At 43.9% G+C, this 14,649-nt stretch overlaps 1 protein-coding gene across 1 annotated transcript; it reads left to right on the top strand.

Annotated features, from left to right (window-relative positions):
* The first annotated feature begins 1,204 nt into the window (after positions 1 to 1,204).
* On the top strand, positions 1,205 to 14,476 carry LOC129328674 (zinc finger and SCAN domain-containing protein 2-like). The gene is made up of 5 exons (XM_054977897.1): positions 1,205 to 1,262; positions 5,239 to 6,052; positions 6,734 to 6,854; positions 11,822 to 12,226; positions 12,387 to 14,476. The coding sequence occupies exons 2-5, from the start codon at positions 5,318 to 5,320 to the stop codon at positions 13,661 to 13,663; spliced, it is 2,538 nt and encodes an 845-aa protein (XP_054833872.1). The 5' UTR covers positions 1,205 to 1,262; positions 5,239 to 5,317; the 3' UTR covers positions 13,664 to 14,476.
* The last annotated feature ends 173 nt before the right edge of the window (positions 14,477 to 14,649 follow it).

Raw genomic sequence — 14,649 nt, 5'->3', positions numbered from 1 at the left:
CAGCCCAAATACAACTAACCAACTTTACTGTAGCATAAGCTTTCGAGAACCACAGTTCTCTTCGTCAGATACATGGAGGGTATGAAGAAACTGACCAGATATATGTAGGTGGGGAGGGGAGGGGAGAGCGTGACCCCTCCCCTCCCCACACCCAGCCTGGATTGTGCACTCCAGCTTTCATGACTTTTGCAACTGATTTGCATCTACTCTCCCCTCCCCTCCCCACCTATATATATCTAGCCAGTTTCTTCATAACCTCCATGCATCTGACGAAGAGAACTGTGGTTCTCGAAAGCGTATGCTACAGTAAAGATGGTTAGTCTTAAAGGTGCTACTGAACTCTTTACTATTTTGCTACTACATACTAACACGGCTAATTCCTCTGGATCTAAGCCCAAATAGGAACTCTTAGCTCCAGAACCATTTGTTTGGATCGGTGCCAGCGCATTCCTTGTTGAAGGGGACGGTCTCTGGAGTGCAGGGTTTTTGTGATTTGGGGTGATCCAAAGATTTTTTTTCCGAGTGCATCTCCCCCCCACCCTTTCGGCTTGTTCATTTTTCCTGGGAACGCTGTACTTTGAAGCTGTTAACTCAAGAACTGGACTTTGTAGCAGGACTCAGCATAGGTCCACTTAGAGGGCCGAGTCTCCTGAACATGGGTGTGTATGTTACATGCTCCTCTAAACTTTATTTTAGGGTGCAGAGCCTTTCAATTTCCCCCAATATTTGTGTTTGGATTTGCGAACCAGAAACTAGAAACTGCAATTAAGGAACTGGGCATTGTTTCATCTCTGGGATTCGACAGCGCAGCCTAAAAGAAAAACACGTTTCTCCCAACTTTTCCTAAAATACTATTAAGCTAGGGTTGCCAACCACCAGCTGGGTCCAGGAGGTTTCCTGGAATTACCACTGATCAGTTCCCCCCTAGAGAAAATGGCAGTGTTGGAGTGTGGTCTCTATGGCACTATACCCTGCTGAGGGCTCTCCCATGCTGAATCCGCCCCTTCCCCAGGCTCCATCTCAAATCTCCAGGAATTTTCCAACCTGGAGTTAGCAATACGCGTTAAAACATTAAGGATTCTCCCTTCCCTTTGGGTGCAAGTACTAGAAAGGGTTAAAGTGACAAAGCTTTGTTTTCTAGAGAGGCCGCAAAGGAGGAAGTGAACCCCTGAGTTTTTCTTCCTCCTCCTTTCGGGATCCGGCTTTGCTTGCTGGACAGCTGCAAGACTGAGGCTGGAGCCGGCCTGGGGTTGCCTGGAAGGGTAAGGAACGGTGCGGAGGGAGGGAGGAGCTCCCCGAGGCTCAGCCGCCCTGCAAGGGGTCTCTCTGGGCCCCTCGTGCAGAGCAGGGCCGGGAAGGAACAAATCAGGCTGGCGACCGCTGTCCCCCCGTCTTTGCTCCCAAGGAGGGTTGCCAGCTCTGGATCCGGCCCCTTGAACCGGGGCTGGATCTGCAGCAAGGAGCAGGAGGGGAGCAGATGCTCTTGCAGGTCTTTGCAGTTCAAAACCCTGTACTAAAAGCACCCCCCTGCGGAGCCGGCTGGATTGTTTTGCAGCTCTTGTGCAAAGAGCGTTTGGATTGGCATGGGCACAAAACGTGGCATGTCAGGAGAGGCCTCGGATTGTGCTGGGGGCAGAGTTGGGCCCATGGCCTCCCATCCCCCCGCCCGCCGGGCCTGAGAGAGAGGACAGCGCCTGTACCGCCCGGTTCTCCACTTTTACTGAGATCCTTCAAGTAGCTGAAAGCCTCATGAAGACTTGGTGGGGGTGGGTAGGGAGATAATATGTATTTACTTTATTTATAGCCCACATATACTGTACAAGTCAATACAATAAAAGATTGGAACATCCAGTGAACAATGGAATAGGGCTTCTCGGTTTCATTGTCTGTTTTCCTCAAAAGAATCTATTCCCTGTGATGGCAAATGGAACTACTTTGGAGCAGGTGTGTGAATACAGCCCAGATGTGGGAAACACGACAGACCCTCCTTTGGTCAAGAGTGAATGTGCGTAATATAGTGTGGGATTCTCTGTGGCCCTGTCCAGAAATTGAAACGCCTTCTGGGGGAATCAGGCTCTCTCTGATTCTCTCGGCAGCTTTGTGGGGCTTGCAAGAGGATGGCTGCATTGTTATTCCCTTGAATGACAGACTGTGCTATTAACGTTTTTCTTTTGCTGGTTGAATTAATTCTGTTGTTTATGGAATTAGTTGCGAGGGAACATTGGTTGTGCTTATTCTTGGGAGAAAAATTGACTTACACATCTTCAGAAGTGTCTGTGTCTAGAGAATACTTCTGTCTATTGGAGGAATTTCCTGCCTAGAGGGAGAAGTTATTTTCCCAGCAGTCCTTGGCCTTCCTCTCCCCCCCTTACAAGAAATAAACACACTGTGTTCCTGTAATCATTCCAATAATCTCAAGTACAAATTTCCCAATATGTATTCACAGCTGATAAACCATATAAAGTGCAAGTGCTATGCAATCATAATGTACAATATTTATGATACATACAAACCCCTTAGGAGTTCAAATAAGAGAATAGTACATATACAACAATAAATTCAATTCATGGGTAATCCTACTGTAGTTAATAATAAATACTATTCATAATGTATTGTCGAAGGCTTTCACGGCTGGAGAACGCTGGTTGTTGTGGGTTTTCCGGGCTGTATTGCCGTGGTCTTGGCAGTGTAGTTCCTGACGTTTCGCCAGCAGCTGTGGCTGGCATCTTCAGAGGTGTAGCACCAAAAGATAGAGATCTCTCAGTGTCTGACACTGAGAGATCTCTATCTTTTGGTGCTACACCTCTGAAGATGCCAGCCACAGCTGCTGGCGAAACGTCAGGAACTACAATGCCAAGACCACGGCAATACAGCCCGGAAAACCCACAACAACCAACTATTCATAATGTTCAATAAATACAATGATGAGCAGCAATTTTCATAAATAGTCCAATAGTACAAAAATATCACAATCTATATAGTAACTTTTCAACCCAATGGTACATAGGAAAGTAGAGTGGATACAGTATTGTAAGACTGGTAATTGTTCTTCTCCTGTGTAACTGTTTTAAATAGTCTCTGTGGTGGTAAGGTAAGTATCTTTCAATCTTTTCACAGTGAGACGCAACCCAAGTGGCCTTCCGAAGTTGGTGAGATCTTCTACAAATAAAGTTGCCACAGGGGACCCAGATGGAGATAAGGGTACACAAAATGATCCCGACAGTACACTAGCTAATCTCCTGTTTTGTCATATCACAGCTTTCTCAGGGGAAATATTCTTTTTTCATTGTCTACCACCCAATATTTCACCAAGTCTTTCCTCTGGTCCAATAGCTGGTTGTCCTGGTTGATATAACCACGAACAAGTGCTGGCAAGAGGTTGGGCCAGCACACTGATGTGTGCTCACCTCTTTTGTATGTGTGTGGAGATATGCTGTCTTGAATGATCAAGGAACTCTTGACACCACATGGCACCTTCTTCAATCTTTCTTCTGTAGGTGGTGCTTGGAATGGGATGAAGGGATTTCTGTGGGGTAGAAGTGAGGGTGAGCCATAGTTCAGTGGTTAAGTATGTGCCTTGTGTTCAGGAGGTCCCCAGTTTGATCCCAGACACCTCCTCACAAAGCTAGCCCAAATAACATGGTTGGCAGAGGCTCCAGAAACTGCTGTCAGTTGAAGCATAGAAGGGTAGAGTAGATGTCCTAAAGGCCTGACTCAATATAAGGCAGTTTCATGCGAATCTCTATGGGAAATGAATGTTCTTGCCGATGGATGAATTCACTGCTCTTCAGAAGAGTGATGTGTTTATACAGACGAGACCAGGCATAAAAGTTCTGATTCCCACATTTAAAAGAAATTCTGAACATTTGAATGAAAATTTCAATGTATGCATTTAATAAAGAATTCTGTATATAAAATCATACCGATGTCCTTTTACCTGTAGCTTACATATCTTACAGAGAAATTCTAAGCAGAGTTACTCAAGTCTAAGCCCATTCGTTTCAGTTGGCTTAGACTGGAGTAACTCTGATTAGGATTTCACTATTTGAAACTCAGAGGATTCAACACTACTTTTATCTGGTCTTTCCTTTTCTTGTTTCTGTCTTTTCTATAATTGTCATCGTTATTATTATATATATATTAAATACAAAACATACAACATAAAATAAGACATTTATGGACAATATCACACATCCTGCATATAATGGGTAACCATAGCAATTCAGTTTTGTTTAACATCTTCCCCTTTTTTCATAAAAATTAATACAATAAATTTAAATGTCTCATTACTATTATCAAGCCATTCCTATACCCTAGGGACCATATTTTTCTTCCAATATCTTACAAAGTCTAATCTAGCGGACATAATTAGGTACATTATAATTCCATTCAACTGTCCGGGAAATGTAGACTTCAGCAAGAGAGTTTCTGCAGAATAATTTCTGTATTCAAACCATAGTTAAGCATCCTCACAGCAGACTGCCAGTAGCTTTTGGCATGTTTACAAATCTGTCATATATATTTTTAAAAATGCCTTAGGGCTCTTGCAATACCACCATGAGCGTTCAGAGGTCTTACAGGTTTTAGAAAGCTTGTAAGGTGAAAAATGCCATTGATAATAGCATTTTTGTTAGATTCCTTTAAATTGCAAGGGAAGTGTAAAAAAAAAACTTGGGAAAATGCATATTTCCAAATTTTATTTGGGATCTCATGAACCAAATCTATATTGATCTTCAAATGAAAGCTTTGTTTAGAATTGGCTTCTAATTTCCATATATTCCCAACTGTTTTAGAAAATAAAATGTTTATTATCCTGTGTGTGTAATTCTTCTGCATTTGTATATTTTCTTAACCACTGGTGACTTTGAAACTTTTTAACCAGGATAATTTTAACCTGCAAATAGTCAAAAGGTATTATAGTCCCATTATTAATATGAAGGATTAAATCAAATTGTACAACCTTATTATTAGAAATCAACATCAGCATCAAAGCCAAAATTTTCCCTTTTCCTGAGAGAGTTTAGCTGAAAATGTTGAAGTTTACCTAAGTCTCTCACTGCTGATACAAATGGTGAGATATCAGGGGCAGCTTTGTTCAATAGAAATCCCAAACAAATAGTAAAATATTAATGATAAAGTTGTTACAGCTATAAATGTGTTTCATAATGGATTTTTTTATCAATGAAAGTGTTTTGAAAGGCATCTTGATACAGGTTTGTTTTTGTCTTTTTCTTCCAGAGAGAAGCCCAGTCTAGAACATTGTAATTCGTGGCCACAGTTTTCTATAGGAAAAAACATCTGTGAGCAATCGCCCAATATGAAAATAGAGAGGCAAGACACCACAGTAGGGGAGTCACCAGAGGGCATAGCAAAATCTCCCGTCCTCCAGGACAGGAGTATTGGGAAATTCCCACAGAGGATACCAGAAGATCCAGTGAATCAGCAAGGAGGAGAGAGTTCCCTTTCCCTTGAGCGGTGGGAAGCCCAGTGGCAGGAGTACCTCAGGACAGTGGAAAACCCTCAGTCTGGATGGGGAATCTCAACCTTCCCAGAGAGACCCTCATCCTGGCAGGATGCCAAGGCCTTTCTGGCCTCCTTTGAGCAAGTGGCTGAAGCCTGTCAGTGGCGCAAGGAAGAGTGGGTGACCCGACTCCTGCCAGCCCTCAGTGGAGAAGCTGAAAAGGCCTTTAACAGGCTGGATGTCAGAGACAGAGAGGATTATGGGAAGGTGAAGGCAGCCATCTTGCAAGGGGACGCCCTGACCTGGGAGAAGCAGCATGAAGAGTTCAGGCGTTTCTGCTACCAGGAGGCCGAGGGGCCACGAGGGGCTTACAGCCGACTTCGGGAAATGTGCCGTGGGTGGCTGAAAGTGGAGAATCACAGAAAGGAGCAGATTGTGGATCTCTGGATCCTGGAGCAGCTGCTGACCGTCCTGCCTCCGGAAATCCAGAGCCGGGTGAGGGAAAGTGGCCCTGAGAGCTGCTCCCAGGCAGTGGCCCTGGCCGAGGAATTCTTGTTAAGGCAGCGAGAGGCCAATTGGCAAGAAACGCAGGTGAGGCCCTTCTGCTGGGTTCACAGGGGAGGCCTGAAGTGCCATCTGCAAATTTGGGCCCTGAGAGTCCTTAAGATCTCCCCCCATCTCCCTCCTCCCCCTGCAGTTCAGTGGCTCCCAGTATGTTTGGGGCTTCTTGGTGGTGGTGCCTTCCTCGGGGAATTCATTACTCTAGGAGTATACTCAGACCAGCTTATTTCCCATGTTTAAGAATTCTCTTTTGAAGAAAACTTTATTGGAAGGGAATTCATCTGTCATGAAAGGATCTAATTCATATTAATGGCCCATTTTTGGTAATTCTGAATATTAACAGAACCTGCAGGCTTTTGCCTTGTTTTCATGTAACTATTAATATTTTTTATTTTTATTTTATATTAAAATGTCTTGTGAATGTGTTCAGGAATCTTGATACAAGTTCATCAAAAACTGAGTGGATAGTTATGGCTAAACCCTTCCTCCCTGGGTCAGTTGCAAGTGAACCAGGCTGGTTCGAGAGGTTTTTGTTTTAAAACATAACACTCAGAATTTTCTGTATTCCTTCAGGAACCCCTGATCTGATTTTTCTCTATTACATCCCAACAAATCTGCTAAAGTTGGTGGGGCACAGAACCCTTCCCTCTGTTCCCCCCCCCCTGTATCTTTGTCCCTCTTTCCTTGAAAGGGCCCTCTTTGTTGTTGCAGATGCTGTTGGAGGAGGCACCTGGGAGCGTCTCTGAGGTGGGCCAGGATCCATCTGAGATGAAGTGGAGGCAACTTTCAGTGGACATCAAGGAAGAGGCGGATGGAGAGGCTAGCCTGCAGGGTAAGGAGGGAGGGAGAGACGCCTTCTGGGACTGAGCTCAGCAGCAGCCTTTCTAATCCCTTTAAGGGCTGCTTTATCCTTAAATACTGGATTATCCAAGGAAAAGGGCTGGTAACTAAAGAGGAACCCTGATAGATCAAACCAAAAGCCCTTCCAGTCCAGCACTCCGCTCACACAGCAGCCAACCAGTTGTCTCTAGGAAGCCCATAAGCAGGATGGCTGCAACCGCATCCTCCCGCCCGTGCTCCCTAGCAACTAATTTAAAGAGGCACAGTGCCTTAGGTACTGTAGCCATTGATAGCCTCATCCTCCACAAATTTGTCCGCTTCCCTTTTAAAGGCTTCCACATTGGCAGCTGTCACCACATAATGTGGCAGCAACTTCCACAATTTAACTGTGCACCATGTGAAGAAGTACTTCCTTTTGTCTGTCCTTTTGTCCCCACCCATTATCTTCAGCGTATGACCCCAGGTTCTAGTATTATGAGAGAAGGAGACAAGATTTTCCCTGTTCCCTTCCTTCATACCATGCATAACTTTACAGACCTCAATCATGTCTCCCTTGCTCACTTTTTTTTCAAGCTAAACAGCCCTAAGCATTTTAACCAGTCCTTAAGGGGCAGTTGCTATAGACCCCTGATTAGTTTAGTTCCTTTTTTCTGCATCTTTTTAAGCTCTACAATATCCTTTTTCAGTTGTGGTGACCACAACTGTACCAAGTATTCCAAATGTGGTCTCACCAAAGATTTGTATAAGAGTAGCATGATAGCAGCAGTTTTATTCTCTATTTCTTATGATCTGCTTGGATGTTGCCTTTTTCACAGAGCTGCACACTGGGTCACCATTTTCATCAAGCTGTCCACTAACACCTCAAGATCCCTTTCATAATCTGTCTCAGCCAGCTCAGATCCCGTCAGTATACATGTGAAATTTGGAATTTTTTGCCCCAGTATGCATCACTTCCCACTTGTTCACACTGAAACGTTTGCTATTTTAACGCCCATTCCCCCAGTTTGGAGAGATCCTTTTGGAGCTCTTTGCAATCCATTTTTAACCACCCTAAGTAACATCACTGCTCACCCCTACCTCCAGGTCAAGGTGAAAAGCACCAGTCCTGATCAGAGATCCCTGAAGGACCCACTGTTCACATCCCTCCATTGCGAGAACTGATTATTTGTTCCTACGCTTGGCTTTCTTTTCTAAAGCTAATATCCTATCCATAATAGGATTTATTCTCTTATCCCATGACTGTGAAGTTTGCTCAGCCGTCTTTAGTGAGGGAGTTTGTCAAAAGCTTCTTGGAAATCCAAATAAATAATGTCTATAGGTTCGTTCCCATCTACATGTTTATTGACGCTTCCAAAGAATTCTAAAACCTAGTGAAACAGGACTTATCTTTGCAGAAGCCATTTTGGTATTATTCAGCAGGGCTTGCCCTTCTATATGCTTAACAATTTCATTTTTAATAATGCTTTCTATTAATTTACACCAAACAGACATTTAGCTAACTGGCCTGTAATTTCCTCCCCGCCCCCAGTCCCTTTTTAAAAATGGTTGTTATGTGGCCACTCTCCAGTCCTCTAGTACAGAAGTTGATCTTAGGGACATGTAAGTTCTTCAAGTACTCTTAAGATGGATACCATCTGGTCCTGCTGATTTGCTAGTTTGCAATCTGTCTAGAACTTCCTCCCTTGTAACCACTATTTGCCCCAGCTCCTCATCCTCTCCTCCTGAAAACATCCATTCAGGTATCTGCCCTATTTCTTGAGCAGTGAAGACAAACAAGAATTCATTTAGTTTCTCAACAATCCCATATCCCTCCTTTAGTACTCCTTTAATTCCATTTTCATCCAGTGGTCCAACTTCTTCCTTAGCCAGTTTCCTGCTCCTGAGGTATTTAATTTATTAGATTTCTTGCCTGCCCTTCCCACAAGCAAGCTCAGGGCGGGTAACACCACCATACAGTAATACAATAAATTACAACAACAATACGCAATAAATGATAAAACACACAATTTTGTATTTAAAGAATTCTTTAGTGTTGGTCTTGATGTTTTTAATAGTATGTTCCTCAAAATCCTTTTATTTTGCATCCCTAATGGCCTGCTTGCGTTTCCTTTGTGCGGATTTGTGTTTCGGTTTTTTGCCTCATTTGGACAAGCCTCCTAGTTTCTAAACCCTGCTTGTTAGCCAGCCTGGTGACCTCTTGGACTTTGTTCTACCTTTCCTGACCTGTGGTATACATTCTAACTGAGTCTCTAGTACTGAGGTTTTGAGTAACCCCTGAGCCTTGTTGAGAGTTGACCCTCTTGACTGTTCCTCTCAACATCCCTTTTACCAGGTGCCTCATTTTAGATGATTTCCCTCCAAGTATGATTGTGCTGGATTTCCCTGGTACTTTCACACATATAAATGAAATGTGATGCCATTGTGGTTACTGTTAACTATTGGTTCAACCACATCCACATCTCACACTAAGCCCTGGGCAGCACCACTGAGAATTACAACCAGGGTTTCCTCCCCTCTGGTCAGTACCACGATCTGCTGCTCTAGTCATTTAGGGTATCTAGAAATTTCACGTCTTTGGCATGACTGGGATACATATTTATGCAGTCAATACGAGGCTAGTTAACAACAACAAAAATCAGTTGATCCAAATCCAAGTTTCGGGAATATTAAAAAAAATGTATCCCTGAAATCTGGGTAAGATTCTCTAATTCAGTTTGGCAAGATTAGAGAATCCCAGATTTATCCAGCCATTATTCCCTATGAGAAAAACTATCCAGGTGGGGGTGGGTGGTGGGTGGGAGGGTGCATTTTTCAAGGAAACAACACCAAATTATCAGGGAACCTACTACTGACTGTCCACTAAAGACCCCCCAGATTCAGGAAGTTTGGACCTCAGGGTCCAATTATATGGGCCACTGAACAAGGTGACCCCAGCCACTCTCCATTGTTTTCTATGATGAGAAAATTTCCAAGCTGGTTTCCAGGCAGAAACACCCCAGGGCAAGGCTGCCAAAGGCACATTCCAAAATACAGTCAACCCAGAGAAAGCCCAACAGAACCAAAGTGAAGCAAGGGAATGGAATCCCCCCCTTGAACCAAAGTGGAGTAAGGGGACCAACATCAGACCAGAGAATGTCGAACCAGTGAATGCCACCAAAACTAAACTAAAGCAAGGGACATCTACACCTTACCCCAACAAAACCAGTGGCACTTACAGAAGCCAGGCAGAACCCAGGGCTAATGTGGGAACACCATAGAACAGAACTAAGTACCCACATCATCAGCCCTACAGCAGCAGATCTACCAAGCAGAAGGCAATGGCAAGCAAACACAATTGTTGTATGAGCTAGTATAATGGCTCTCTCCAAAGGAAAGCCCCAGAATTGAAAGTGAGAGAGAGGGGTAATTTTGAGAAACCCAAGTTCTCCTTTCTCTTGTCTCTGCAATCTCCTCTGACACCCGCACTGGCTCAGAGGAACTTCGAGACAGAGCTGCAGCCTGCAGCAACCCTTCATTTCTTTTATTCAATTTTTGTATTCAGTTTTTCATCGCTAGTCTTCTGTTCCCTCCCACTCCTGCAATGAAAAACACAGAATGATACAACAGCATTCTCTAGCCAGTAGCTTCATTTTGAGAGTTTCTGCAGGTTTGTCTCAGCTTGTTTGTGGTGCTTACATGGTGTGTCAAATTCTCTAACACCTCTCTCTGAATCTTCCTGTTACAGCAGCAAAAGAACATTTTGGGTACTACTTTTCTTAATTTTTTTGCACAGATTTATGCCCAGGTCCAAGAGCATGCTGGCTGGGATGGTGTTTCAGGGATGGGGGTTCCAAATTGGAGTGCGCATTTTATGGTGTGCCAAGTGGATCAAGTGTCCTTCATACTGTTTTTCTACCTAAGTTTGACGTGGGGAAGAGCAGAGTGGCAAGTTGACGTTGAGGAAGACCAACTGCTCGGCTCTCCAGGGGAACAGGCAAGGGTGATGCGGGCTGACAATATTGCTTGCGTGGGAAAAGACACGCTCACTCTGCACGTTCTTGTAGAGTTTGTATCCAGGGTCAATCGTCTCCCACTGGTTCTCTCCATTCTACCAGATTTATGTTATGCTCGTTATATCTATGTTTTCCATTAAAACCAAGCATTCCAACATGCCTATTTTGGCTCAGAGGCTTCTAACATTACCATGGAATACCTCCACATAGTGTCTAAGACATATTTACCATGTGCCTTTTCTGCTTGGGCCCTTTGGGTAACTATCCTGCTTATTCTCTCTTTCTATATCCACTCCATCTCTTTTTGGGCAATCAGAAGCATTCCCTTTGGGACCAGTCTTCCCAAACTGGATACTTTCCATCTCGTGTTGGCCTTGCCCTGGTTTCAAATTAAAAAGTGTTCTGCCACCTTTTTATGTTATGCACCAGCAGTCTGTCTCATCCTGCTTCAAGTGAAGCCCATCCCTTTTGTGTTTGTGTGGCTTGTCTCACAATGTTTTCCACTGCCTAACAAATCTAAAGCCCTAATCTCTACACCATTGTCTGATCCATGCATTGATGCTCCCCAACTGTCCATGTCTATCTGGCTCTGGATGTGGAACAGGTAGCGTTTCAGAGAACTCTGCCTTGGAGTTCATGGATATTAGTCTCCTAGCTAGCAACCTAAATTGGGCTTCCAGGACTCCGTTATTACACTTCCCCCACATCACTAGTACCAATATGCATGATGACCACTGACTCCTCCCATAAAGTCCATGTGGGAAGTTCTGGGGAGGGAATGGATAGGCAGAATATAAAAATTGTTCTAATGGAGCACCTGGCCAAAGAAAAGGGTGAACCAGTTGCTCAGTTTGAGTGGAGGGAGAGATGATGAAGGAAATAGAATGCACACCCATTGATTAGCAGTGCCTGATACGTGGCTCGGTTTCTTATGTAAGTGCTAATAGCTTTACTCCCCTTATCCCAGCAGGAGAGGTAGAGGAGACTGTTGGGGAATTCCTGGGATTCTCATCAGATAAAGTCAAGAATGAAGAGGTTGAAGAAAACTTCAGGGATCAAGATGGACCACAGAGGCAGCAGGGAAGCCATGTAGAGACAATGAGGGATAAATCCATTCCTTGCCAAGGAGGGGTCTTCCATGAAGACCCAGTCCAGGAAGAAGTATCTGCCAAAAAAAGAAGGAAGAAAAGCCTCCATGCTGACCAGGGAAATGAAAATGACAGTGTGGTGTTCGGAAAGACCTTCATTCAGAGCACAGATATTAACTCCCAGGAGCACGTTCGCTCAGGAGACAATCTGCATAATTGTTTCGAGTGTGGAAAGAGCTTCATTCAGAAAGCAGCCCTTACTTTGCATCAAAGAATGCACTCAGGTAAGGAGCCGTATAAAAGTCTTCAATTGATGTAAATTAATGTACATTTCAATGTACAGCAGGAAGTAGTCACTGAAATATGCTTAGTGTGGATATAACTTCAAGTGCAGATCAGAACTTGCGTGGATGCTAATGAGATCTCTTTCTTCTTTTCCCACAGAGGATAATTTGGAAAATTGGGAGGATGAGGAACTGCTTCAGCTATCTCCAGATAAACCGAAGAATCAAGAAGTGGAAGGAAACTTCAGGAATCGAGATGTTCCAAAGACACAGAAAGGAAGCCACATGGTTGAGAGAGATAAATCCATTCCTTGCCAAGGAGGGGATAGCAGTGAAGTAATTCACATGGTGGAGGAAACGTATGAATGCCTGCAGTGTGGAATGAACTTCTCAGATCAAAACCATTATAACACCTGTTTGCAAACGCACACTGGAAAAAAGGCTCATAAATGTTTGGACTGTGGAAGGAACTTCCTTCGTAGAGCAGAGCTCCTTAAGCATCAAAAAACCCATGGCAGAGAGAAATTGTATAGCTGCTCAGACTGTGGCAAGAGCTTCTCACAGAAAGTAAGCCTTATTACACACCAAAGGATTCATTCAGGAGGGAGGCCATTTGTCAGCTCAGAGAGTGGTAATGTAAATCTTCCAAGGCATAGCAGATGGAACGCACATGAATGCTTGGAGTGTGGAAAGTGCTTCAGATGCAGGTCAGTGCTCCTTGAGCATCTAAGAACACACACAGAGGAGAAACCGTTTGAATGCTCAGAGTGTGGAAAGTACTTCAAGTGGAGTGCCAGCCTTCAACGGCATTTAAGATCCCACACAGGTGAGAAACCTTTTGAATGCTCAGAGTGTGGAAAGAAATTCAGTCAGAGTTGCATTCTTCAACAGCATCTAAGAACCCACACAGGGGAGAAACCTTTTGAATGCTCAGAGTGTGGAAAGAGATTCACTAGGAGTTTCAGTCTTCAACAGCATCAAAGAACCCACACAGAGGAGAAACCTTTTGAATGCCCAGAGTGTGAAGAGAAGTTCAGGTGGAGTTACCATCTTCTACGACATCAAAGAACTCATGCAGGGGAGCAAACGTTTGAATGCTCAGAGTGTGGAAAGAACTTCAGCCGGCGTCATGCTCTTCAACGGCATCAGAGAATCCACACAGGTGAGAAACCTATTGAATGCTCAGAGTGTGGCATGAGCTTCAACTGGAGTGGCGCTCTTCAACGGCATTTAAGAACCCACACAGGGGAGAAACCTTTTGAATGTTTAGAGTGTGGAAAGAAATTCAGTCGGAGTTGCCATCTTCAGCAGCATCAAAGAGTCCACACAGGCGAGAAACCTTACGAATGCTTGGAGTGTGGAAGGAGCTTCAGCTGGCGTCATGCTTTTCAACGCCATCAGAGAATCCATAAGGGAAGAAACCTTTTGAAAGATTAGTGTGTGGAAAAAGATTCAATCAGAGCTGCCATCTTCAACAGCTTCAAAGAATCCACATGAGGAGAAATCTCATAGCTACTCAGCTTGTGGCTAAAGCTTCTCTCCTATTTCACACCTTAAAGGAACAACAGATCCCACACAGGGTTGAAACTATATAAACTCTTGAAAAGAACTTGTATCTGCACAGAAACCTGGCTGTAACCATGGGGGGTGGGATTCAAAGCAGGAAAAAGGATATAACTGCTTAGATTGTGGAAACAGCTTTAGCCATGACTGAAGCCTCAAATATATTTCATAAGGAAGAAAGCAAAGATGTGCTCTGAGGTTGAAGTAGCTTCAGGATTTGCTCTGCCCTCTTAACCATCAAGGAATCCACACGGGGAGAAACCTCGTAAACACTCGGTGTGTGACAAGACCTTGAGGCAAAGATCAAACCTTCATGTTCCTCAGACTATCCACCAAAGGGTAGAAATTTCCCCTTCAACCACACAGTAGCTGGTTCCAAACAGGCTTTTCTTCAACTGGCCAGGCTTTGAGGGCTCAGAAAGTAGTTACATGAAGAAAGGCCTTTTTAGTGGCTGCCTTTCTTTGTGCTTCAGGATATAGGCCAATCTAACTCTGACATTTGGAAAACTGGCGAAAGCATTTTCCAAATCCTGCAAAGAAATAGACAAGTTGAGGAGAGAAGATATCTCCAGCCTGGTTTGAGACTGGCATAAGACAGTGTGTAATTCAGACTGCGAGTTTTCTTTTCTGTGCTTTGTGGGGGTTTTATTAATTGGACTTTAATTAAATATTTAAAATGTGTGTCCGGTGCCAGTGTGCGGCATGTCTTTTAAAATGGTATATAAAGCTGTAGAAAAAAATCTTTGCAGGTGCCTGAGACTGGCACCTTGGACCATGACTGATCCTTGTGACTGAATTCTTGGAAAAATTGTGTTTGATAGGTGTGGAGATCTCAACACTTTGTGGGTAAATAGTACGTC

This window comes from Eublepharis macularius, chromosome 4, assembly GCF_028583425.1.
Source record: "Eublepharis macularius isolate TG4126 chromosome 4, MPM_Emac_v1.0, whole genome shotgun sequence".
Lineage (NCBI taxonomy): Eukaryota > Metazoa > Chordata > Lepidosauria > Squamata > Eublepharidae > Eublepharis > Eublepharis macularius.
This window is presented reverse-complemented; position numbering and strand designations above follow the sequence as displayed.

Coding starts and splice junctions, on each gene's coding strand:
- LOC129328674 (XM_054977897.1), top strand. CDS start 5,318: ATGAAAATAGAGAGGCAAGACACCACAGTAGGGGAGTCACCAGAGGGC. Junction 6,855..11,821: donor TGGAGAGGCTAGCCTGCAGG/GTAAGGAGGGAG, acceptor CCCTTATCCCAG/CAGGAGAGGTAGAGGAGACT. Junction 12,227..12,386: donor GCATCAAAGAATGCACTCAG/GTAAGGAGCCGT, acceptor CTTTTCCCACAG/AGGATAATTTGGAAAATTGG.